At 37.6% G+C, this 27,428-nt stretch overlaps 1 protein-coding gene across 1 annotated transcript in view; it reads right to left on the minus strand.

Moving 5' to 3' along the window:
* Positions 1-25,179, minus strand: part of LOC103252930 (butyrophilin-like protein 2) — a 25,921-nt gene extending 742 nt beyond the window's left edge. Inside the window, 10 exon segments of the mRNA XM_021709353.1 lie at positions 11,675-11,947; positions 12,846-12,971; positions 14,324-14,515; positions 14,518-14,607; positions 15,591-15,938; positions 20,061-20,081; positions 21,162-21,465; positions 23,119-23,149; positions 23,151-23,463; positions 25,104-25,179. Of these exon segments, the coding sequence (XP_021565028.1) occupies positions 11,675-11,947; positions 12,846-12,971; positions 14,324-14,515; positions 14,518-14,607; positions 15,591-15,938; positions 20,061-20,081; positions 21,162-21,465; positions 23,119-23,149; positions 23,151-23,463; positions 25,104-25,179 (1,774 nt within the window).
* Positions 25,180-27,428: the final 2,249 nt, after the last annotated feature.

The following is a 27,428-nucleotide window of genomic DNA, read 5'->3' on the forward strand; positions in this document are numbered from 1 at the left end:
TTTCATTGTAAAGGTTTTTCACTTCTCTGGTTAGGAAGATGCCAAGGTATTTCATTTTTTAATGGCTATTTTGGTTGGGATTGTACTTTCTATTTGAGTTTCTGTTTGCTTATTGTTGGTGTATAGAAATGTGACTGTCTTTTGCTCACTTATATTTTATATGCTGAGACTTTGCCAAAGTCCTTTATCAATGCAAGGAGGTTTTCAAGGTATAGAATCTAGTTGTCTGCAAAAAGGGATAACTTGACTTCCTCTCTTCCTATTTAGATATCCCTGATCTTCTCTTGTCTGATTGCTCTAACTAGTATTTCCAAAACTATGTTGAAAAGGAGGGGTGACAGTGGGCATCCTTGTCTTGTTCCAGTTTTCAGGGGAAATGGTTCCAACTTCTATCTGTTTAGCAGCATGCTGGACCAAACTGATCTTTAATTTGCCCACCCAATGAAAAAAATCCCAACACTGACCCCAAGATTTCCAATGAGAGAAACTGAGGTTTTTATTGTAGAAGCACCAAGCAAAGAGAATCAGGGAGTTAATGCTTAAGACCCTAACTCCTCAGTGGCTTACATGTAAGGGTTTTTAAAGGCATACAGACAGAGGTTACACACAAAGTGATGAATTAATACCTGGAGACTATACATTGATTTGGCTCAAAAAGGGAGAAATTTACAGATTTGGGATGGATTTAAAGATTTTTAGATGTGCACTTGATTAATGAAGCAAAGCTTTATCTAAAAACTTAGAGTCAGAAGAAAAAAATGTTAAGTTTTGGCCTATGGCCATGGCTCTATCTAGAACATTCAGGAAGAAATTTTGAACAAAGAATCACGGTCAGAGTTTAGTATTTAATTTCCACTTATCTGAGGTATATATGACAGTGGTCTGTATTTTCTATCTGGTGGATCTGAGTTTCCAAACTTTATCTTTATCTTTAGTTTCTATAGGGAACCAAACAACTGGTGGCTCTGACTTCCTTGGGTGGCTATTGTTTTTAGCTTTTATTGTCTTCTTGCTTATCAAGTTTTTCATTGACTTCTCAAGGCTATCTAGATGCCTGAAATTTTCCTTGAAGGAGCTTAACACTTTTCTTAATTTTCATGCTTGGGATGTAGGAGGCAGTAGTTGGCAGACTCTTAAGAAGGATTCCTGCTCAGTCTCAGAATCCCATTCAATCATTAACAACTGGTCCATTCCATAATAATGTATGATATTCTCCCTTGGTGAGATCATTCAGGTTTGCAGTATTTCTTCCAATCTTTTCAGGTTCTAAAAGCAGAAGTAGTCTTGGCAAATATGAGTATATAGCTTTACTCTTTCAGGCATCTGGCATAATTGTTCTAAGAAACAATGTCATCTCTTGTGAAAGATGAAAAGGTGTTAATGAAATGTTGAATTTTTTCCACTTATAACCCAGCCATTTATTATTTTACCCACAATTGTTAATATCTTTCTCTCTAGTAATAGGTAAACTTTTTTTTTTTACCTATGAAAGGCACCATAGCATTCCCACTGTGCTGGTCTAAATTGTAAGCAGCAATAATAGTCTAGTAAGTACTTCTCCTCAGTCCACTCCCATTCAGAAAAGGTAGAGTTACAAAGGAGAAAATCTCGTTGGTTTTTTTTTAATACCAGGTAACACAGTTGTATCCACTGTTAACCAAACTTTGCCAGAAGAAATGATAGGTAATAAAGGATGTATTATTCTTTGCCTTCATAACAAATAAAGTAGATGTCTGTATGTGTTTCCTACTTATTTGTATTTTTTCCCCAATTTTCTCTTTGTTTTCTTCAATTAACTAGGTTTTTGTGGGGAGGGGACTTTTTTAGAAATGTTATTATATTGATTTTTGGTTGATTTTTATTTATATAAATGTTGAAAACACTTTTTTATAATCTTTATTTCTCTTATAATTTTATAGCAGCTTTCATTCATAGATGTTTGAAATCATTATATAATCAAACTGTCAATAATTCTTAGTTTAATGGTACATTTAAATGAATCTTTCTATATCAACAGCCTAAATATATTTCAGTTTTCTTTTTCTTAATACTTTTTCTGTAAAATAAAAGTGCATAGTGGCAAGTTTGTGAATTTAATTGTCAGATCTTGTAGGTCAATTTTATTCATCTTCCTTAATAAACAATAGACAAATCCACAGATCTTGAAGGAAAAGTGACAGACTTCTCCAGTTATGTTACTGTGATTCCACTTTAATATACTCTCAATAAGGGGTCAGATTTTCAATTTCAGAAATAACTTCATGGGAGTCATGACATTTGTCAGGATCTTTCTCATATCATTTCATTAACTTATGAGTGTAAAGATAAGTTGAACCTTTAGAAGCAGTTGGTTGATTATATATCTACACTTATCTTCCATTCAGTTAACCTTTGTCCACCCAGTACAGCCAACAGCCTAAACAGATTTTTTTCTCTTAATATCTTTTCTGTAAAATATTAGTACATGGTAGCAACTTTGTAAACTTAATTGTCAGAACTTGTAGATCAATTTTATTCATCTTCTTCACGTGTAACTTTAATTAAAAAAGGACAATGGACAAATCCATAGATCTTGAAGGAACTTATGAATGTAAGGCTAAGTTGAACCTTTAGAAGTTATTGGTTGAATTTATATCTACACTTGTCTTTCATTCAGTTAACCTTTGCCCACCCAGTATAGCCACTTCTGTGCTCAGAAATGGGCATCCCTTCCTGGTCTTTTTTTTTTTCTTTTCAAAATAGGCATAGCTTTTTTTCTATTTATTTCAAGTTGGAATTTCAGTGACTATAGCTTTCCATGAGGTGCAATTTGATCTGCAAGTTCTTGCTTCCTAGGCTTTGATCTGTTCCATATTTTTCAGGACCATTTGCATTCACATATTCATTTCCTTTGCTTAAGAAAATTGGCAGCTCCCTCTGGCAATTGTCAGGAAATGAATTGTCTTTCAGAATTCTTTCTGTTTTTCAGAATTGTCTTCTCCTGGGAGGTCAAGGTCTGGTAGTAAACACTATCTATATTACAGTTTTTAACCAAGAAGAAATGATGTATCTGATGTTTCTAATATATTTACTAAACCTGAGGGACTGGAGTAGGACTGACCCAGATATAAGAGGATCCATTTTATATGATATCACATTCAAAAATGGCAACATAATATATGGTCTTAGAAGTTAAGACGGTCATTATTCTCAAAGACATGGTGAGTTCTGGAATTCTGGCAATGTCATGTTTTGATGGAATTCTGGTAATGTCATGTTTAATGAGTTGCTGATTACATGGATCCACTACTAGACCCAGCATGCGATGAGTTGAAGAAGAGAAGAGATGGTAAAAAAGGGGTGAGAGTAAAAAATATTTTAAAATCTTGACTGTTTCGTGGACCAACGTTATCTAGTTAATTTCATCTTTTGAATAATCTCTACTCAGAGGAAGAAAGAAAATTGGAAAAAAAAATTACAAAGGCAGATCGTTTAAAGAACTGACTGCCAGAGGTCTTATCATAAACTCAGAAAGATCATTTTACTAGAGACTCCAAGAAATGGAATAGACAAACAGACAATTATAGATATAGGTGGATACAGACATAGATAATATAGATATGGGAATGTTTTTCCTGAAAGAATTCAAAATTGACAAATTTTACTTTGCCTTTTTCCGATTTTCTCCTTTATTTTATGCAAGAAAATGTGTGACAGAACTCAGAATAAGTCTTAATATCAATTTCAAGTCTGCTGTAATGTTTAAACCTCAAATATACATTTCTTTGATGGGAGAAAGAAGGAAATGCTTTCCTTCCAAGAAAAATGGTGGTGCCTTTCCCATTTCTTTACATTGGTCCTACTGTGTAACATGGATTCTGGGAAAAAGGTTGGTCTCAGATGAATGACTTTCCTTCCCAGTTCTTAGTTCTGGTCCTCACATATTTATGGTAGTTCCAAAAGACAAAGATATAAGGCTGCCATGCACAGTCCAAGGGATGTTTTCCTCATCCTGTAGTACAATGGAAAGACACAAGAGGAGACAAGATATTTTGAGGATGAGACCCAAGACAACAATGACTTGCTTCAGATAGAGTGATCCCTCATAGTGAAAGATGGCTCAAAGAGTAAATTTTCCTGCTTCATGAAGCATCGGTAGACAAGAACAGGTAGAAACCATTTCTATTCCAGGTTAGTGTTGCTCATTTTAGGGACAGAGTAAGGAGGAGATATTTGGGACCTCAGATGGTATAAGCTTGTTGGTGCATGTTTTTAATGATGTTTTAGAAGCCCTACATCAGAGCCCTTTCTCCCTAGGACCTTTCCTTGGAAGGCAACTTTTGCAGTGACTATTACAATTTGTGTAGGTGCTGGTGTGTTTTGGCTTAGAAGAAAAAACAGGAAAAAGTGGAGAGTATGGAAGACCAAGGAAGCAAAAGAGAAAGAAAGTAAATCCAAAGGTTAATCTATGAATCATACATGGTGGGATTATACATTTATGGGTTTGTTAGCACAACTGTGTATGTGGTGGCATCTGTTCAAACATAGAGACATGGGCAAGATTGAGTTAGAAACCCAAAACCTCGATAAGTCATGAATACTAGGACTCCTATTTAAAAAGAACAATAGAATCCAATATAAAGAGAAGTCTCAGTCAGGCTCGGTGCCTCAGGCTGTAATCCCGCACTTTGGGAGGCTGAGGTGAGTGAATTGCCTGAGCCCGCGGGTTCAAGACCTATCTGAGCAACTTGGTGAGACCTCATCTCTACAATAAATCAAAAATTAGCTGGATGTGGCAGTGTGTGCCTATAGTTCCAGCTACTTGGAAGGCTGAGGTGGAAGGGATCGCCGGACCCAGCAGGTCAAGGCTGCGGTGACCGGGAGCGGCCACTGCACTCCAGTCTGGGTGACAGAGTGAGACTCCAACTCAAAAAAAAGAGAGAGAAGTCTCATTGGTATAAACATGGAATTAGAAAAAATAATAGTAGTAATTATTAATTTAAGTAAATTTCTTAATTTTATATGGAAGTGGCATTCATGATCTGGGCTAAACAAGGAAATCAATTTTGTACATTTTTTCCTGTAATATCTGTTTTATTATTATTTTTCCTCCTAGAATTACTCAAGGCAGAGCCTGGTAACTTATTCTTTTTTTTTTTTTTTTTTGCCTTATATAGGAAGTTGAGTCCTTACTCTATGCTCTGTTGTTTGCATCTCAAAGGCTATTAATCCTTTTCAGTTAGAAGGAAGGAATTATATCAGCAAGGTGAATTACACTGGTGTTATGGTTGAGCCAACCATCTCATCTGCCCTCTATTCTGTTCGCCTCCCTATTGCATTGTTGGTGAGGGTGAGATATCCACCTTAAATATCGCAAGATGGTCAAACCCATGGCACCCAACACTGGGCAGGTGGGATGAACATAAGATTATTAGTCACATAAACTCAGGACTTGGGGAAGAAGAACTCTGCATGCCCTGCAGAACCTCATGCGTGTTGCAATTGGGAGCAGAATGAAACAGCAAGGACTATAGAAGGCAGATGCTGCAGCAACAAGGGGATGAGGTGCCTTCTGCTTTAGCTTCCTGTCATGAAGAAGTATGTGATTGGATTGCTTGGAAAATATTCCAGGCCAACAGGAAAATTAAATCCATTAGGCTGAGGAACAGATGGGGTTCAGATGGCTTGAATGATAGGGGAATTAGCTGAGTGAGAAGATATTCCTGTTGGTGGGGTGCATATCAGGTGAGAGAAGGGGAACTCACAGTTAGGCATTTGTAGCTATGTAAGGCTTGACATTTTTGAGGCAGTACATGGAAGTTTAGGTTTACAACATATCTACAAAATGTTGTAAAAAAATCTACAAGCCTATCCTCTCCTTCTCCCCAAAAAACTAGACCCTCAGATTTAATCACTGATGTGTGAAAAATTGAGAACTAGGCAATTTTTAAAAAATACAAAACACTAGAATTGTCATTAAGAGACAGTGAACCAATAGCAAGAACATGGAACCAACCATATTTCCCATCTAAAGAGAACTGGAAAAAAAATATATGGCACATATACATGATGGAATATTACACAGCCATAAAGAACAAAATCATTAACTTCACAGCAACCTGGATTGACTTAGAGTCTATAATACTGAGTGATCTTTCACAGAAATGAAGAACTGAGTATCACATGTTCTCACTCATAAACAGACCTTGAACAATTATTGTAATATATAAGAAAAGGATTGGCAGTTGTGGGAAACTGTGGGTATGCCGGGGGGCGGGGGGTGTGGGGAGGCAGGATTGGCAGTAGTGGGAATCTGCCTGGGGAAGGAAGGGCACACCTCATCAACAAGGGTACCTGCATAATAAATATTTGTATAACTAACCTCACATCTTTAAAATTAAAAAAAAGTTAAATAAATACATAAAATGAAAGATGTCCTTGAAAAGATAAACCTATAGGCAAAAAATAAATCAGGGGTCGCCAAGATGTGGTAGAGGATTGACTATAAAGGGGTAGTACAAGGGAATTTTGTAGACTTATGGAACTGTTCTGTATCTTGTCATTTTGGTGGCTATGCAACTGCACATTTGTCAAAATTAGTATAACTGTATAAGAAAAAGAGTGATTTTTACTGTCAGTAATGAAAAAAATAATGGGAGGAGAAAAAAATGTAGACAGCATCTTTTTCACAGTGTTTTAAATGTATGTTCTCCATTTATCTTCTATAACCTCTTAAGATACATTAGAGTTTCACATATATATGAAAAAAAGAGACAGTGAACATAAGACTATAGCACTCTTACAAACCTACAGGTTTCAGATGGTCACATTAATTTCTTACTCTGAAGTGAAGTCCCTGTAATTGAAGAATGTAATTCCTTCGTTTTATTTCTGACTAGAGAAAAGCAGCACTATATTTGATGAGTAACTGATGTTTTACTGCTTCAATCACCCCAGGATATCATGAGGCATTTTCAGGGCATTTTACAGAGAAATGCCATCTTCTGATGATATTATTCTGAAACTGGGAGTCCAGAAAGAGGCAAAATGTGGAGTGCACATTCCACTGTACCATAGCATAATGTTCTTGATATATTTTCCACATAATTTTTTTGTTACTGTTACTGTTGTTTTCCAAAAGAAAAACAAAGTTTGGAAGAGGTAAGTGACATTATTTTTTCCACATAATCTCTTCCATACAGATGAGAAATCATTGCATTTGTATATTGATATGTCATTCCATGGCTTTCACTCTCAATCTTAATATTGTACTTAAATGTCAGCATATTACTTATGGCCTGAGACCATTCATTCAGCATAAATGTATAACACCTTTTCTCAGTGTCAAATAGGTAAGACAAATTAGATTTCTAGCTTCATTGGAAAATGCATATACAAATATGATAAATTTTATGAAGGAATAAAAATCATCAAAAGAGAAAATTAAAATTAAAGGAATCCTCCACCCCAAGGAATTGATATTTAAGCTGGTTTGTCAGCAACCTGGTAGATTTATTCATGTGCATAACATGAAAGGGTAGTTTGTTAAGAAGATAGTCTATGTATAACCAGCCTAAGACAGAGAAGAGGCCATTACATCTCACTGATGGAAAATGGCCCCTGAATATCTTAGAGAATTTTCAGAGTTGTGGCTTATCACTTTCTAGTACATGTTACTTTATTCTGAATATCCATGCACTTACAAACTTTTCCTAATAAATTCAATCCTCCAAAAATTGAAAGTTATTCTAATTCCCATATACAAATATTTATGAAAAAATTTAATTATTGAGGATGTTTGGTTTGATAAGAAGCGGATTATTTTCTACTAGTATTTGTATCATTGCTACTTTCATGATTGGTATTAAATGTTACTATAACAACTGGAAGCTAAAATTTGCCAAGTGTTCATTATGGAGAATGCATAGTATTTAGTTTTCTACATACTATCTCATTTATTTTTCACAACAGCCCTATGCTGAGGTATCATAATTATGTACATCATTATGGGAGTTCATTGTATCTGAAAGAAGCAAAGTAACTTCACCAAGATCACAACTTCTAAGGACAGAGCAATTATCAAGATTCACGTCTTTCTGACTACAGAGACAGAGATTCCAAAGATTAGAAATACAATAAGGCCGTATAAGAAATAGATGACTTAGTTATTGCATGAGATCACAGAAAAATAAAGATGAAAAGTTTCAAATGAAAATAGGCATGCCAGCCGGGCTGGGTGACTCAGCCTGTAATCCCAACACTTTGGGAGACCAAGGTGAGTGGATTGCCTGAGTTCAAGGGTTTGAGAACCACCTGGGCAGCTTAATGAGACCTCATCTCTACAATAAATCAAAAATTAGCCGGGAGTGGTAGCCCATACCTGTAGTTCCAGCTACTTGGAAGGCTGAGGTGGAAGGATCGCCGGAGCCCAGCAGGTCGAGGCTGCGGTGGCCGGGAGCGCCACTGCACTCCAGTCTGAGTGACAGAGTGAGACTCCAACTCAACAAAAAAAAGGAAATAAGCATACCATGCTTGGAGATACAATAGAATTTAGTGATAAGACAGAACAATAAAGTAGTACACACTTAAAGAATAAGGAGAACTCATCCTGAAATATCTAGCCCTGAAAATATTCAGACAGGACAGCCATATTCAGATGGGACAGCCATATTGGCTGGACAGTCTTTGCTCCTGCCTGGAGCAAATAGTTATTGAAGGTTCTGTCCAACCCTGGGCTTTTAACACTTACACATCATGTGTCTCCTAGGAATTACACAAAATATAGCATAAATTGTTTTATCCAGTCTTCCATTTCTCTCACTCTTGTTTTTCTCCATTTCTCTTACCCAGTATTTGCATCTATCCTAAGGGAAACCAGTCTCTACAATGGACTGATATATATATAATGATTTTTATTATCAAATATGGAGGAGGGATGATGTTTGAAAGGAATGGTCAAAGTCGAGTGAATTCTTACTACATGCTACCACTGTTAGGGCTGCACAGAAATCTCTTCAAGTCCTTTGAATGTTAATAACTCAGCTTGTTCATTCCTCAGTTCTAATGTCCCATTGACTTCTAATCTTGGACTTAGTCAATAAGTGGAAGAGTCTGATGTTTAACTAACTATAAACCATTGGAGGAAAAGCCCAAGCCTTCTGGGAAGAAAGAACATTTTTCTTTTCTTTATTTTTTTATTCATTTGATATTATTTTTTATTTTAAAGATCTGGGGTACAATGGCAGGGTTAAGTATACAAACATTAATTATGGCAGTACCCTTGTTGATAAGGTGTGCCACTCCGCTAAGCAGTTTCTCTCAACTGCCAATCCCATCCCCCTCCCCCAGCCGTTTCATACTTAGTATTCTTTTAAAACTTGTCACTAATGAGTGAGTGCAAAATTGTGTTTTATGTGAGAATGTGAATAAAAAATTGATATTGCAGTTTATGCTTTCTGGGAGAAAATAGCTATGCAGAACTAAAGAAAACTCTGTAGCTTTCATAGAGAAAGAGTAATTGACAACATTTTCATTCTTTTCATCCTTATCTATTCTTCCCACTTTTCTTGTCTTTGTTGAATCTAAGTGTTATTCAGCTTTATATCACCAACTTTGTATCTTCAAAGATATAAAATATAAACTTCTTTTTAAAAATGAATCCTTTAATCCTGATGACAGAAGAGATAGACTTAGATTTTCCTATGCTATTATCAGATCTTTAAATCACAAGTTCCTTTAACTACCTCTCCTGCAATATTAATCTCCTAGTGAAATTTCCTTGGCTCACAGTCACTTAGTGGCAATGTTGGTATTTGAAGCCAGGAAGAATCAACTCAGAGCCCAGAATCTTAACTTCACTGGCATTATACGGGAGAGCTACATAATTCATCAAGAAATAATTAAGGTAGGAAAGGGATAAACAAATCATAGAAAATATTATTAGGTATAATCAAATAGACATTATGGATGAGAAGGGATTTCTGGATATTATAAACCTCTACATTGGGATGACAACAAAACAGAAACTAATAAGAGTGCAACTGTATTACAAAACAAGAAGGACAATGGGTTCAGCTTCAGATATTTTGTTTTTGTTACATACTCAGGACATACAGCATGAGGTTCAAAATGAGCTTTTAGTCTCTTTCCTATAGGACTTAAATTCATTTTTTCTTCTAAATAAAATTCTTCCACTTGTCACTTCTCTATTCATTTTAGTGTATGTTTGTTCTTCTAAGGTTAGAGATTGGGGAGCAGTAGCTGGAGGGCAACAAATCAAAATGTGAAGGCAGATGGTCTGTTGGAATCAGAGTTGTAGAAATGTCAGGGAGAACAATGTCCATCTTATTTTCATCTGTAGCAAATTAATAAGCAGTATAGAATCTACCAGTAGCCTATACTTTCTAGGAAAGTGAATTCACTACCCAGCTGTATCAATTAATTCTTTGTTGTTGAACTACTTCAGCAATTCCATTTTGAGTTAAATTTTGTGACGATATAATAAGACATTCAAAAAGCAAAAGGTTTCTACTAAAATAAAGAAATACCTGAGGGCAGAACTTATGTCTTATTAAAAATTGTATTTCGGGTCCTAATGCAGTGCATTCAACAGGTACGATATTCAATAAACATCCACTTTATGAACCTATTTAAGCATTTCACTAAGGTTTATTGACCAACCAATGTATGTCACTTTTTAGATTGTGAGGATACCCGAAAAGGGGAAAAAAAATCACTGTCCTCTTAGAAAGTATATTGTACTGACGAAGAAGACGGCAGAGAGGTTAACAAACTTATTCCCTCTGGCTTTCTCTTGTCTTTTCTCTGAAACTGAGGTCCAACCAATTGTGAATATCTATTCTGAGAGCTTCCATCAGAATACATCCAGCTGTCTATACATCAGGAGTGGGAGGGAACCAAATCCTGAGGGACCAATTCAATTTTTATCCATCAGCCACGGTGACTGTTCATTGACTCAGGGCATCATCCTCAAGCCACCAATCCTTCTTCTTGTGACTTTCCTAAATAAAATTAAAAGTGAGAAAGTAAAATCATCAACTAGCTTGGAAAGGTAGAAAAAATGTATGTTTCGTAATATATAGTGAGAGAAGGTGACTGATAAAATACATCTTCATGAGACTTTCCCCCCAGAACGCCTAGACATTTATTCAAAGGGCCAGAATAAACACAGACTAACAAGCAAACAGCTAGATTGATTAAGAAGACTCAAAAGCAAATAAAAAATAAACATTAACCACCAGACATTATTAATAAATTATTTTTGCATTTAATCTAAATAAAGTAATATTAAAAATATTTTCAGGCAAACCTAGTCTATTTACTAATAAATAAAGGATGTATCGATGCAAATGTACACATCATTTGTTAAACGCCACAGAATGTAAAACACAAAAAGTGAATCCTAATGCACATTATGGACTTTAGTTGAAAATGTTTCACTGGTGGTTCATCAGTTGTAACAAATAAGGAAGTTATGAGGAAGGGGAGGAGGGCTCTGGAAAATATGATTTTCCACTCAATTTGCTATAAACCTACAAAAACTGTTTTTAAGAATAACATCTGTTAATTTTATAAAAAGGAATGAAGGACTGGTACATGGCTGTCGCACGGCCGCAGGGACAGCGTCGTCCCGGGCCAGGCCGCCGCCATCAGCCCCAGCGCGGCCGCCCCCCACCCCCGGCCCCGCCCCCTCTGGGGGCCGGCCCTGCCGCCGCGCGGCCCGCGGTCGGCCAGCGTTGCCACCTCCATGGTCGCCTGCGCAAGCGACCCAACTGGGAGGCGCGGGCTTTGGGCTGGATGGAGGCTGCGCGGCGGCGACGCCCCTCATGGCAGCCCGGCCTCCCGCCCGCGCCGAGACCCGCCGCTAACCGCGGCCGGCAAGTTCGCCGTCCTTCAGACCCGGGCCACCTGCCCTGCCAGCCCAGCCCAGCGCCGGTCCCGCGTTTCCCTGGGATTGAATATTCAAGGGTTTGGGGGGTTTTTTTCACTCCATCTTCTGTATTAGCTTTCTGAGAAAGTCTGCAGTACAGATTTCATGACACTTCCTAAGGTTTTCAAGATTATATCATAGTGATCAGATTTTTCTTGTTCTATACTGTATATTTTCTCATTGTTTTAAACTGTATTTTTATATTCTTATTTTTACTTATGTGGACAATTATCACCATCTTAAAGAAACTGACTAAATGCTTTATTACTTTCTTTGCTTCCTCAAGGCTAAATTACATTTCCCATTGAATTTTCAAATGATTCTTGGTCATGAAATACCAGATTGAGATCAGTAGATTAGATATCAGAGAACCTGGGATAGGATAGGTTTCTGAAGAAATCAGTCTGAAGCCTGAATAGAATTCAGGCACTCTTGACTTGGTATCATGTGTACCCCCTCCAACCAGCTGAAAAAAGGAGAAAAGATCGGGACTTGGAATATCATCCTGGTTTCCAGAATCCAAGGTTCATGTTTTCCTTGGAGATGTTGAAGAGGCTTTCCTGGGTACAGGGAAAATGTCCAGAAGACCTACATCAGGGAATCAAAGAATGAAAAGGGAGTGCAGAGTCCGGAGAAGAATGTTTGGAGGAAGATGTAGATAAGGCACTAGCCAGTCATGTCATAAAAGTAGGTTCAGAGGCACACTTAGAAAGATCCTTCAGGGAGAGGCAGTTTGGAGAACAGATGATAGCCCAATACTCCCTTTCATAACAACCCATTGCCCAAAGTTCATTCTCAGGGGACACAGGATGGCTTCCTTCCTCACAACACTGTCCTTGGCAAACCCTTGGGCCCCATTCTGCCCTGTCCCCAACCTTTACCTCTCAATACCACCTCCTTGACTTGAGCCCCCTACTGGCCCAGCAGGAAGTTAAATCTCTGTGAAATGTCTGGATGCCCAAATATTCAGAGGCCACACCCTTGTTTCCCTCAGAATGCATCAGTTTCGGAGGAACTGTATTTGAATCCAGTGTCACATTCACTGCAAAGAAAAAACATTATTCTGATAATTAATCAGTATTGAAAAGTATTAATGATATGCTATTAACAGCCAAACGGGCAAACAAAAGTTTACTGACATAAGAAATTTAAAGTGGAAGAACTTTCTAGAGCACACCAAAACAGTCTCTATTACAACATGTGAGAAGTCTTTGGCTGGCTGAACAGGAATCACCGATAAGTAGATCACCATATTTTTAATGATCTCCATGAAATATTTATGCCAAATGAATCTCAGTGAAATCTCAGCTTGCAGCCTTGAAAGTAAGGGAAGCCATGTCACTAACTGTTTTCTTCCTCTTCCTTAACTAGATCACTGGGGAATGGGCAGTAGGAAATGCAGGTATTGTCTTTTAATTCTTTTGCTTTTACTGTGTCTGCAAACTCTTATCTCATTCAGCACTGAGCCTCAGTTTCATTCAGGTAAGCCATATACTCTCTTGTTTCTCAGGTTTCTTTAATGACTGAATAGTCACTGAATATCTCTCATAGGTGATTGTGGAAAAGGGGGGCTCAGAAAAGTGTGCAGTAAGGTTTCAACACAGAGTGTGCTCATTCTGTTTCTGTTTACCTAACTTACCTTTTTAACAAACCTTCCTCTTGATGAGGTCTATAGTTGCAGCAAGAAGCAATGTCAAAATAAGCAATATCTTCCATGAAAAGGTCATACTGGACTCTGAAATGAAACCACAGAATCCCTTTAAGTCATGAAGCAAGGACAATATCAAGATTGTCTTTGTCTTCTGAGCAGCTACTGGGATGGAAAGAAGAGAGGAAATTGAGCGTCTCGAGGAGGCAGTTGGTCTGCACCTCTCTGTGTTGGAGAAGCAGAGAAGCTACTGCAAATTTATGCCTCATGTTTGCTCCTCTCAAAAATGCACACACAATTTTTTTCCCTCCTCTCTTTCGACTGTATCACACAATCACTAGAATTACCTGAGTGGCACAAGAATAAAATTACCTAAGCCACAGCGATAAAGAAGGTGTTAATAAAAGTTTCTAATCCAGTAAAAAAAAAATTGAGAGGAAAATAACAAAGTGCTATAATAGTTTTTACATCAGAATAAAAGAGTTTGGAGATAAAGACAGAGTCAATTATGAGAATTTAGTGTGTACCCAAAAATAAATATAGTGTGAGACTCTAGTTGGGAATGCAGGGGGAAAGAGGAATAAGATTCCTAAGTGTCTGGAAAATCATCTTTGCTGAAGTTAACAGGAAAATTCATCCAAGAGAAGATAATAAAAATTATTTTAAAAGAATAATAAAGCAAGTAAGTCTGGTTTGGTCTTAACAACTATTTCCCAAACCTGAGAGGAACATATTAAATCACCCACATGAGGGGGAAAAAAAAGTTCCTGTTTTCTCCTTGACCAAAAAAGGAATGCTGATGGAATAAATCATGTTCACAAGAGAGATGTTTGTGGCCAATAGAAATGTCTTCACATGTAATAGTACATAGCTGCCTGGAGTCATGGCCTCAGAAGACGGTGTTATTACTTTCCCTTTGATGTCCCTCCACTGCACGTAGGCTGTGGGAACCACCCATCTGAAAAGCACATCTGCTACACGTCTCCATCCGTTAATTTCTCCATGGTGATCAGTGGGGAAGAGCATAGACCTGGGAATAGAGATCAAGGAACCCAAGCCTAGCATCTCTTCAAGTGGTTGGGTAGTCAGTGACTTCCATAGGAGGGAAGAGGGGAATGCAGAGGATTTAAGGAGGAGAACAGAGTTTAAGGAGGATTATATTCCATTTAGGGATGAGGTTGACTGGAGCATTTTCTTGTTTTGTTTGTTTATATTTAAAAAATTCTGCAACAGATTAGGAGGTAAAATAATTTTTCATATCCAACATTTTTCTTCTGTTGCAGAGAAGAAAATAACTTTGACCAGGACATGGATCACATGGACAGGATAAAAAAAGTTAAAGGATATTCTTAAAGATCAGAATCTTATAAATATCTATGTGCAATAGCAGAAAATGATGGGGCTTATTTAACTTCTTAACATGTGGTCCTGTGGGTATTTTCCACATGCTTATGAATTTAAATTCAAAATCCATTAGAGACACATGTAGAATATCCAAGATTTTGTCCTATGTCCTCAATAGCCTTTGTTCACCTTGGACAATCAATTTCCACAAACATAGACAGTGGGAAATCATGAGGCAGGGAGTGATTTTTTACCTTTTTTCTCCAGCCCTGTTGACACTACAGAACTACATAATTTTTTAATTTGGTGGGTCCAGTTTAGTCTTCAAATGATTACATTTCCTAGAATTTATTACATTTCCTGGAATTTATATTTCACACTATGAAATAATGAGTCCTGTATAAATTTATGGAGTGAAATTATCAAATTTCCCTAAACATGTGGTCACTTTTTAACAACAATGGTAAGGATACAAGTTCTTTATCCAAATAATTAAATTTGGTCCATCTTAGTTTGTGAACTTTGAGAATCTACAATAGTTCCACACAGTGGAAGTTTCAATATAAATCTGACAACCAATGACATTTAAGGAAATTTCAAAAACCAGATAAATTTTCTAGAGATGGTGAATACAACAAGGTGTTGAATACAAAATAACAGATTCCTTACCTACCACCTTCAGATCCAAATTGGCCTCCTGGTTGACAGCATCTTGTTCAAAAAGGCAGTGGTACTTCCCATCATCTGAAGGTTTGGCATTGTGTATCTTCAGGGTCACTCTGCCCTTGTCAAGGGCATCACTCACCAGTGCAGTTCTTCTTCTATACTCAGCCATCTGTTCTCCAGCCACATGGTCCCCATCCAAATACACATGCATAGCAGGGTAACGGTGCGATCGAAACCACCTCACCTCCATGCTCTGTGCATCAGCCTTGGGGGACAGATAACAGGATAAATGTATGTCTTCTCCCACTCCAACAAAGATGGACTGAGAAGGCTCAATCACTTTCAAGAAAGCTGCTCAACACAGCAAATAAAACAATAAAAGAATCAAAGTGGAGCAAATAATATCATTACCAAGATTAGCTCTATGGTGTTTAGAGACCACAGGCATCCCAGGAAAGCAGTGAGGCCCAAGGTCATCCTTTGGAGAAGTGAGTGCTTCAGAGACTCAGGACAGAGGTTCAAGGAAGAAATATCCCATGATGTGTTTCAGTATAAAAAAAAAAAAAAATCTGTAATTGAACCCCCAACTGCCTTTACCTATAATTTCATTCAGTTTACAGACAAGTAACTTACAAATTTTGCAGTTAAAATTTTCACAATAAAATGAACATTTCACAAATTTGGCCTGAGGATTCCTCTGTACCTGAGGCCCTGTGTAACAAACTGCAACCTAACTTATTGTGGAAACTAACTGAAAACCTAACTTAGGAGTGCGTGTATATGTTTTCAATGAATAGTTGAGCAACCATGCTTTAGTCAATTACATGTGGCCAAATGTGCAAGCCTTGTTCAAATAGACAAACACTGAGCTGTAACCAGTAGAGCTGTCTCCATATCTCACTTCTGTTTTCTGGACCTCACTTCTGTTTTCTGTCCATACATGCTGTCTGCCCAACTTAATGCCCGGAATTCTCTGAACATGCTCTGGTTCTGAGGGTTTCCTGATTCATGACTCATTCTTCACTCAAGTAAATTCTGCTAACTTTAGTCTGTCTGAGGTTTTTCTCTTAAGACCTCAAATCTATTTATCTTTAACTACTTCTTGATCTTTCCCAATTTCTAAAATCATAAATTTGGCATATTACTCCCCAAATCATAAGTTTGTTCTGGAGTTAAACAAAATAGTCTATGTAAAGTTCTTGTATAACCACGCAGTGTGAGCAGTCACATAGACCTGTGACACTTGAGAGCATTGGAGCATATTACATTCTCTGACTTGATAATGGGAAGAGTTGAAAATGAGTTCCAGGTGGACTTTTAGTAGTGAAATTTGAAGAAACCTACCTCTAGGTAGTCTCTATAATACCTTGCAAGTTAACCATTGTATCTTATTTCATCAATGTTCCACATCTGTGAAGTTATAGATACACACCAAGCTGAAGTCCCCAAATAATTTTGAGAAAAATTTCAAAATCAAGAACTGGGGAGATGTGTCTCTCCCTGGAACTGACAAAATGCAAGATGTAAAACAACAATGAATGTAAAAAAGTACTTTAATTCTCCCACTGTGGAGGATGGGAACAATTTTCTCTGAGAGCTTTTCTTAATCCAAGCTATATTACACTTTTCATTCTCATAAGCCCCTGGTCATGGCAATTTTGCTCTATTCCAAATTCATAGCCACCCTTTTCTGTCAAATGATAAGAATGGTTCTGCATACACTGTGATAATTTATAACAGAAATATAAGCATACAATTGTAGGTTCTTTGCATGGAATCACTGATCAAAGGCATAACATCCGGGTTGTGTCATTGGCCAAAAGTGCTACTACCTTTCTAGACAGAAAGTCACTGTCAACATAATTTTAATTTTCAGATCATTTTCTTCTCTTCTAGATAATATTTGACTCCCTGTTATTTTCAGCATTTTGTTTGTAGTTTTACCTGAAACAGTAGTATCTCCTTCTTTATGTATCTATTAATGTCTGCAAACAAGTTTAAGAAACAGAAAAAAATGAACTAGGGATTCGTGTGGCTATTTCTCCCTGTATGTATCTTACAGGAAATCACTAAATAAAACAGATTGTTTCCTCGCCTCCTTTACCCATATGAGTACCATCTTCCCAGTCCATGTCCTGTGTTACATTTCGAAATTCAAACTCATTTGCCCTGCTAAAAATAGCAGATTAAGAACTAAAGCTGATTTTAAAAGACACTAGAGGAAACAAAATGTAAGTATGGAGATTCATTTCACTAGGTGCAGCATAGAAACACAAAATCATCTTTCTAGAATCCAAGTAAAACTAAAGTTTAAAGTGCTAGAAAAATCATGCAGCCATTTGTTAATAATAATTGAATACAAACTTCTTGAGAGCAGCTCTGCATAATTTCCTTTTTCAGTACAGTTTTGTATACAGTATTCCATACAATTCTGTGCTCAAATTTATTGTTTTGTTTTTAAGAATTGTATGATTGTTCTGAAATACCTTCTGAATATCCACTAGAAAATTTAACCCATCTAGAGTGTGAAGTAGACTGAATTATACACGCTTCTTTAAATTATACACGCTTCTTTAAATCTGTCATCATACAATACAATCTCTTTCTATCCACATATTTAGTTAGTGTAGTATCTTGTTCCTCAAATAACGCTAAGTTACATTATATGTAGTCTCTTATAACTGGACGCTACACTAGAATAACTTCAACTCATTCATTTTAGAAGTGAGAAAAACAGAAGCAGATAAACTGGCAAAATCACACATAAGTGATTAAGAACGTGCACTCTTAAGTTAGGTAAACATAGATTACAAAGCAAACAGTACAATTTTTAGTGGTTTTCGGTAAACTACTTATGTCTTTAAGATTGTTTTCTAACTTTAAAATGAGGATAAATGTATTAATCTTTACAATTATTATGAGAAAAAATAAATAATTCCTATAAACTACATAATATTTTCAAAAACTAGTCATCATTTTATAACCCTATGACATTACTTGCCAGAGTAATAGCTAGATTTTGTGTCTTAGGACTTCTTTAGAGAGCTGGGGTGTCCTTCTTCTGGGCCTCTAGTTCATGAGGAAAATACAGAGGTGGCTGTGGAGCTCCTGGGCTCTTCAGTCACCACGGGTCACCCTCAAAGTTCCTAGGGGCACAGCCCTCCTCCTCTGCCTGACACAAAGCAAAAGGAAGCTCCACTTTTCTTCCTGGTTAACTGAGGCCCAACTTAGAAACAAAATGACTTGGGGTTGTATTTTGTGTGCTGGGGCTCCCATGGGCATGTTAACTTGACTCAGAGAACTCAGAGAAATGACTCTTCCCCAGCAATCTACTTGAGGGATATAAAATTTGTTTCAGCCTGCGCCAAACACTGGCTTGGCTCCCTGATCTACATCTCACAATCTCTGCCAGTTAAGGTTTTAGTCAAATCAGACACATTTGCTACCCAAGGCAGAAGGGGTTCTGACTCAAAAGGCAGAACTTACAGGTATGTCTTTCCTCAGACTGTAGAGTTATCTTTGACCTTCCTGAGGCCCTTCCCTTTATCTTTATGGTCTGATGGTGTCAAAGGTGTCACAATAGACTCTGGCAGAGATTGAGGTATGTTTATCATCCTGAGCTTCCTAAAAAAAATCCCTGAAAGGTGTACTTAAGATCACATATTCTTGTAACGGGTGACATGATAAAGAGCCAGATATTGATGAAGAAGGACATGAGGGATTCAGGTTTTTATGCATCCGGGCAGGAAGCAGGGTGATTGTCTTGGGTTGAGAAGAGAGGCAATAGAAGGGAGGAGATGGTAAGTAGGTGAAAGAGAAACTGAAAGGGGATCTAAATCAGTTGGTTGTTTTTTAAGCCACTTATCTTAGGTATAGTAAAATAATACCTACAGTCCAACTCTAATGTTAAAAAAAAAAGAAAATTATCACCTGATCCACAGGATCCCAAGCTGCAACCAGGAAGTAACAGTTCCCCCCTTCCAATAGCCATGAGGCTAGGAGCCTACTTGGGTGAGGAACAGGTGCATGACCTGTAGCAGGGCTAGTGGTTGGAGGCCCTGGGTGCCACCTCTAATTATCATGATGACACTGCTGTCACTCACATTCAACATGTTTTAAAAGGACCTCCAGACCCCCACCAGCTGTGCCCTGCCATCCTTTACACACCTCAAAGTAGTTCCCTTTCCTCTCACCACACAGAGCAGAGACAATGCCATGTCCCTTGCAGGTGTCCATCTAAGGCTCATTGGAGTCCTTATGGCCTCCCAAAGTGGCAGGTTACTTTGTAGAAAGTTCGCTAAAAGAGACTATGGAGACCTGTGGCTTCAGTTTCCTCTGGTACTAATTGAACATAAGACTTGGTAATGTTATGTCTCAGTTTGTCCTCTGGATCACAAGGTCTCACCGTAACACCCACATCCTGGGGAGGCGAGAGACTACTCACACAGGTGCATGCTGGTATCTCCTACTTACCCATCTCGGTTTGCAATTTCTCTGGAAAAAAGAACAAGAAGAGCATATTAAGAAATTTGGTCTAAGGGAATGGAGAGAGACTATTTTTTTTAAAGTAAGTTCTATGTTTTTAGGAAGTTCAATTCTTAAAAAAATATAAATGTAGAAAAATAGTCTCCTTTTTCCCAGATTACCATGTTTTTTCCTCAGCCTAAAAAAAATGCTCTTCTATTTCCCCAAGATTCTGGGGTTTTTTTCTGCTAATATTTACCATATAAATATTTAGTTATCAGTTACAAAAATACTACATATTTTTTATAGATACATGGAAAGTATAAAATTATATAGACATAGACAATTATCTATAGTTACCAACTGAGAAATTACATATATATAATGTAGAGATTATGTATAATATATAATAAGCTTTTAATATCAAAATATAACATTTGCTTTTTATCTATTCATTTATATGAATTATTATATATTGATGTCCAAATATAAAAGGCATCCCAAAAGTCTTAGTTACAAGTTATTTAAAGCCAATAAGGAAATATCTACATATAGATAAATGTAACCTTTATCACTGAATAGTAAATGAGAATTTTTCACAACTATTAAATTTTTTTAAAATAACATTTTTTTCAGCAGTGCTATAATTTATTAACAAAAACATGACACTCTACTGTTGTATTGGATGTTCTGTTGGTTTTTGTTGATATTTATAAATGAAGCTATACTTAATATTATGTATGCAGTTGTCTCCACCTTTAGTTATCTTCATATGAAAGATTTGTAGAAGTAATTGGCACAAGACAGCATTAAAAATGTTTTAAGTTGAAGGAATACAGTTTAATTTCCCTTACAATGCAATACATACTTGTGAATAAAAAGAATCAGTGTAGAAAGAGAAAAGGTAATGTCCAAAATAATTGAAGTACCATTAACAGCTATTCAAACTGTAGTGTATATGTTTTCAGTCATAAATGTTTTATATCTTTTAGTGCATTTTACTAATTGTTAGATATTTCTATGTATTTAAAAAAATGAGGTACTGTAGTACAGTCTCTGGTATTTCTTCTGCTGATCTGGGTATGTTGGTCCTAGAGACAGAACACTAACTTGGAATGTAGACTACCAAGTCCTTCTCCTCAGTGAGGACAGGGTTGTGGATGATGCAGGACACAGTCTCAGCAGAGACATCCCTGAGCACAAGGGTGTCTTCCATGTAGAATAGGCCATCTTCATCCAGGATGTGATTCCCAGACACTGTCAGCAACTTCTCTCTGTGGTTGTCTTTCCAATAAACCTGGGGCTCTGGGAACCAGTCTTCTACAGTACACACAAACTGGAATTCACTTTCCCCAGGTCCCTCCTTGTGGATGTTAGGGGCAGACCCCATACCTGTGTGAGGGAAGCCATAGCTCTGAGGCCTGGAGCCCACAGAGGCACAAATCATAGGGACCAACCGCAGTCACCCAGTGACTGTGCTCAAGGAGAGAGGGCAGAAGTTCAGGGATCTGAAGAGCAGAAAGAGACCTAAGTATTCCCATTCAAAATGGAGTTCAAGTGCACTTCATTTGCTCTCCAGTCTAAATCTTTAAATTTTACCACACTACAAGTATTTTTGTTCAGATCCAGACAAGGTAATAAAAGAAGAAGATATAATTCATCCATGAATTTCTCTATGCCATGAACTCTGCCTTTTTCATTTTACAATTATAAGGCACTTTGTTTGACATTTTGGATGACATCTGGATTTTAATTTAGACAGAATATTTACCGTAAAGACAGAAATCACTTCCCTGGGGCCTATTCTTCCCATGCTGGTGATCTTGAGATGCAGTGTAATGAACTACAGCATTTAAAATGGGAAGTTCTGGGAGAAGTTCCTTATAGCTAAATATTCTGTTCAGAGGGAAAAGGCTTTCGAGAAAACCTAGCTTAGAACAATTTGTGTTATCATGAAATTCTTTCTATTCAACACTAAACTCCTAACCCCAAAGGGGACTGTATTTTCCATAGATGGAAATTCTGTCTTTATCACAGAATAAAGGGGGAAAAGAGACTCATTCCCTTCACATGCAGCCTTAGAATTATTGTGGCTTGTTTGCAAATGTTTCTGATACTGAAATGCATCAATATCTGCTCTTCCTGCTCCCCACATCTAAGAAATACATGAATTCTTTCATCCATTTTGTCACCTTCATTGTAATAACAGTAATATTAGCAGTCATGGGTGTTACAGAAAAAGATATTAGGAAACAGCCTCCTAAGGGAGCAGAGAAGGAAGCAGCATCAGCGAGAGATGTTAACATCTCCAAAGAACTATTTCCTGGGTAAGGGAAACAGATTTGCCTGATTTTCTTTTTAGCACATGGAGGAGTTATTCTTGTCAGGGAATCATATGACTGTTTACTTTTCATATGTTTTCCCATAAGATGAACCCACTCTCCAGTTGCCCCCTTTCTCTCCATTCCTCCCCGTTTAGCTAATACAACACTACAGAACCTTGATGTTCACAGTGGGTATGTCCAAAAGCATCTCTGAGTCCTCAATTTGTTGAACACTAGTATATTATAATCTTCATAAAGCACAATATTCTTAACCCCTTTGGCCTCATCACTAGCTTTCTAACTGGAGGAATTTCACAAAGACACTAAGTTTTCACCTCTCAATTTCTAAATAGATAAGGTCGGGCAAAGAACAACCAGTTCCCTGAGATACCAATGCTGAGTAGTCAGCTGGTCTCACTCATGCCACAGTTGGCTTGCTCTGCATACCAGCATTAGGTGGCACAAATTCATGCCTCAGAAAAATCACTAATGAATGCATGTCATGAATTTCAAACAAACCTTAAAAATACTCAAAATTGTGCAAGTTAAATTTGGGGAAATATTTCAACAGTGAGCTTGTTTTGAATACTCCAGAACATTTGCTTTCAAATAAATAAGGTTAGAGGACACAGCATTTGGAATTTCCTTGATGATTCAAAGGAAATTATTTAACTGACACTAAGCTTACCACAGATAAACCTGCTTCTGCCTCTGAGGACTGATGTCTTTTCCCAGATATTTACCGCTACTTTGAGCAGCAAGCTTGTTTCTTTATTTGTTCCCATCCTGGAAATGGCACCAGTATTGTCCATTGTCAAAAGGCTGGATGTTGTGTATCTTCAGAGTCACACTTCCCTCTGCAATGCCATCCTCTATCAACTCTACTCGGTCTCTGTATTTCTCCATCTGCACCTCGGTCATTTCTGCTCCATCCCTGTATGCAAACACTGGTGTGTTGGGCTCCAAGCGGTACCACCTCACCTCCATGTGCATGGCAGTCCTCTTGGGGAGCAACTGGCAGATTAGGAGGGCATCTTCCCCAACCCTGGCCAGGATAGGATGAGCAGGACCAATCACTCTAAAGTTATCTAAAAAATGAGTGGAAAGAATGAGGCAATGCCAACCAGAGAACCAATGTCCATGCTTTGGAATTTTCAGCCTACCAAAATCGAGGCACCTAAAGGAAGAAGGGCTTTATTTTCTGTGTTTTAGAGAAATCTAGCATGATGATTTGCATGTTGTTTGTTACTGAGGCAATTTTGTATACTGAAAAGAAAAATCAAAATGCAAGTCAAAAATTTGAATATGATTGGTGAGTCTGTCATTTAACCGCTATGTGATTTGGGGACAAATCTATTATTCTCCACAAGACTTTAAAGGTTGAAGTCTTAATTGCTTCATCTTTGATGTACTAAAACAACCACCATCTCTGGGATTCCTTTATTCTCAAATAAGTTAAGATGTAAATTTATTTTCATTGAAAACCTTATTTCATTATTGATGAAGATTTTAATCATTTTCATGAAATTTTGGAAATAAATGTATTTATTACATGTTTCAGGCTTATCTAGATTCCTCCTGTGTTACATAAGGAGCTGAACTCTTTGTTGTTTCTTAATTTTTCCTGGAGAAAGCAAGAGTTTGATTACTGGGGGAATGTACCAGGCAGTTCTCACAAGGATATTTTATGATGAATTAAGGACAGTGATTTGTCTGGAGAGTTTGTCTTCCAATCAGATTATAAGTCGTGTCCAACCGCCTCCTAGTTATCTGCAAATTGAAGAGATACTTAACAATTGTGTATGTTAATATGTTTAATAATTGCACATGTCACGTATTGTAGATATTCTTCTTCCTAAGTGCTACAAGATTGTTTGGTCTTTCTCTATGAAGATTCCATCCTCCCATAAAGGAACTGCACCCTGCTCGATATCAGACAGATGCTGCTCAAAGGTTGATACAGAATTTAAGTACTTGTTGGCTCATATTCTTCCTTAACAGAGTCTAAATATGATGCTGGAATTGAAGTCATCTCTGATTGACTGTTAAGGTGTAAGGAATGGCAGTATGAGCAAGAGATGATGGCAACTTCACCACACTGCACAACTTCTAAGCCACTGAGTCTGGAGCTTTTGCCTTCTGATGTGCTCCAAAGTTTTTACCTACTTTCCCACACTACATTTTCTTTGGGGCTCTCTTATCTTACTTTAATGTTAAATTTTCATAATTCTCAAGATGCAACATTTTGACTGACACAATTCAGCTAGTGAGATTTCCAAGTCAATTTCTTAAAAGTCTCCTTCCAGTTTCTTATTTCCAAGTATTTTTATGCTACTTAATTTATGGTAAGGTGCAGCTGCTTTTCTTTTCTCCAATGTGCTGTCTGTGTGAAAGTAAGAGAATGGATTAATAACTTCATATGTTCCAGGCATTGATTCAAAGGTTTTTCATTTCAAATTTAATCCTATTGCCTGTGCTAGACTCTGAGATGTAGGTACTGCTGCTATTCTTATCATAAAAGTGAAGAAACTAAGACATAAAGCACTGAAGATACTTTCCAAAGGTGACTCAGCTGGGGGCAGACTAGCCTTTATTGGAACATAGGGCCTTGGGCCCCCAGATCTACATTGTTACCTGTTGTTCTAGTCATGTTGAGTACAGAACTCTGCGTCTACACAGGTTCACTGGGACACTGGCACATACAGTAAAGACGAAAAGGGAATCCTGCCTTTCTGTTTCATGGTTAGCAAGATGAAGAAGGAGATGACTGCACCAGACAGACTGTATCCTGGAAAATTCACCATCCTCCCCAAAGCAAACACAAGGGAATATATGACCATGCTAAGTGAGACTATGACACATGCAACACACTCCATGGTTTCCACTGGTTTGCAGTCTTAATGAGAAGTCCACATCAATAAACAAACAATGAAGTGGTTTTGGCTCCATTTCTCTGCACTTATTGATAATACCAGACTGCTTATATTGTACTTTAAGCTATGTTTTAAGCCTAAGGGGAGCTTCCTGATTGAAATTAGAAGCACTCCTGAGCTAAAGAACAAGAATTTTTAAAAATACAATCCTTAAGTCCATCCATTGTGAGCATGCAGAAATTAGAGCAGAATTCAAATATTTTGTCTTCTCTTCTGCCTACTACCCCATACCCATATAGTTCTTCTATGAAAGGCAATTTTCCGTATGTGGAGGAAAGAGTGGGAAGGTTCTACGTGCCCACACTGCAGATAGGAAGCCAACATTCAAACAGCCTTCAAAAATGAAGGACAGAGTGAGGGAAATGGGGCTACAGAAGAAGATGACCAGGGAAATTGTCTTAAATAATATCATCTCGAAAACACGTAGGAGTGGAAGAAACTGGCAAATTCAACAAGCTCACTGTACCAGACTAATGAAAATATTTCTACACAGTTAAAAAATTTAGAACTTTTTAGCAGGTAAAAGATACAATTCTAGTTTTTGTGTTGAAAAATGAAAAATTCAGAGTGAAAGAAGTCTAAGACTTATTATATCTGATGTGTCAGATGTTTTTTATTAAAGAAAACTTCTTTCAGAAGTTAGAAGAACCAGCTCAGAAGCAATGCTGTGTCAATTACTCCTTCCCCTTTTCCAGAAACTAATGTAGTATGATTTTATAGAGAGAAAAAAACCAACAACCTGAAATAGAAGCTAAAAATCAAATGATTCAGGAAATTATTATTATGGAAATAATACTCTATTCGCTTTATGAAAGAAATGTACTTTCACTTAAGATAGCTCTAAGAAAATTGAGGATCCCAGTTATATAAAACACCTAGCTCTAAAAGGGCAGTATAGTATATATGTGAAAATGAGACTGAACTTACAAGACAGCATAGATCCCTTACCCCCGATATATATATATATATATATATATTTTTTTTTTTTTTTTTTTTTTTTTTTTTTGAGTTGGAGTCTCACTCCGTCGCCCAGACTGGAGTGCAACGGCCGCTCCCGGTCACCACAGCCTCAAACTGCTGGGCTCCGGCGATCCTTCCGCCTCAGCCTTCCGAGTAGCCGAAATTACAGGCACGCGCTACCACACCTGGCTGATTTTTTGATTTATTGTAGAGATGAGGTCTCGCCAAGTTGCCCAGGCGGGTCTCGAACCCGCGGGCTCAGGCAATCCACTCACCTCAGCCTCCCAAAGGCACGGGATTACAGGCTGAGCCACCGAGCCCGGCTACCCCCGATATTTATCAGTCACCTTAAACTGAAAGATATTGCTAGAACCTCCTTGACTCCTCTTGTGAAAAGCAGAAACATCTTTTTTTCTACCAAGTAAGAACAAAAAATGTCCGTGCCAAGCTTGTGAACGAAAAAGAATCCACACTTCCTACAAACCAATTTATAGGCTTGTATTATTTTAGGTATTTTATGTCACAGTAGGTAGAAGAAGGAGCCTACAATTGAACTCTAAAAAATATTACCCAAATCAGTGAGATTTTGAAGAATGTGAAAATACATCCTAACATTCTCTGGTGCTCAGTGACAGATTTGTGAGAGAATATATAAGGGAGAAGAACTGCCTTGGATCAGGATGCTCAATGCAGAAAGAGGTAGTTTTGCCCTTAGAGGACATTTGGCCATGTATGGGGACATTTTTGGCTGTCTCCTCTGGGAGGAGGGGACACAAAATGGGTAGAAACTAAGCATGTTGCTAGACATCCCATAATGCACAGAACAGGCCCCACAACAAAGAATCATCCAGCCCAGGATGTCAGTAGTGTCAAGAAAAAACCCTGCATAGAGATTGATGTTGGTGTTCTGAAAATCTTTGACACAGTTTTTTTTTTTTTTTGTAAATAGATAACTGGAGGTAAATTTCAAACTTGATGCCGGACTTGGTGGTTCAGCCTGTAATCCCAGCACTTTGGGAAGCTGAAGCAAGTGGTTTGAGACCAGCCTGGATAATTTGGCGAGACCTCGTCTCAATAATAAATAAAAAAAGTAAGTGGGCGTGGTAGCATATGCCTGTAGCTCTGGCTATTTGGAAGGCTGAGGTGGAAGGTTGCTATAG

Source organism: Carlito syrichta, unplaced genomic scaffold, assembly GCF_000164805.1.
Source record: "Carlito syrichta isolate Samal-C Ts95f unplaced genomic scaffold, Tarsius_syrichta-2.0.1 Scaffold182366, whole genome shotgun sequence".
Lineage (NCBI taxonomy): Eukaryota > Metazoa > Chordata > Mammalia > Primates > Tarsiidae > Carlito > Carlito syrichta.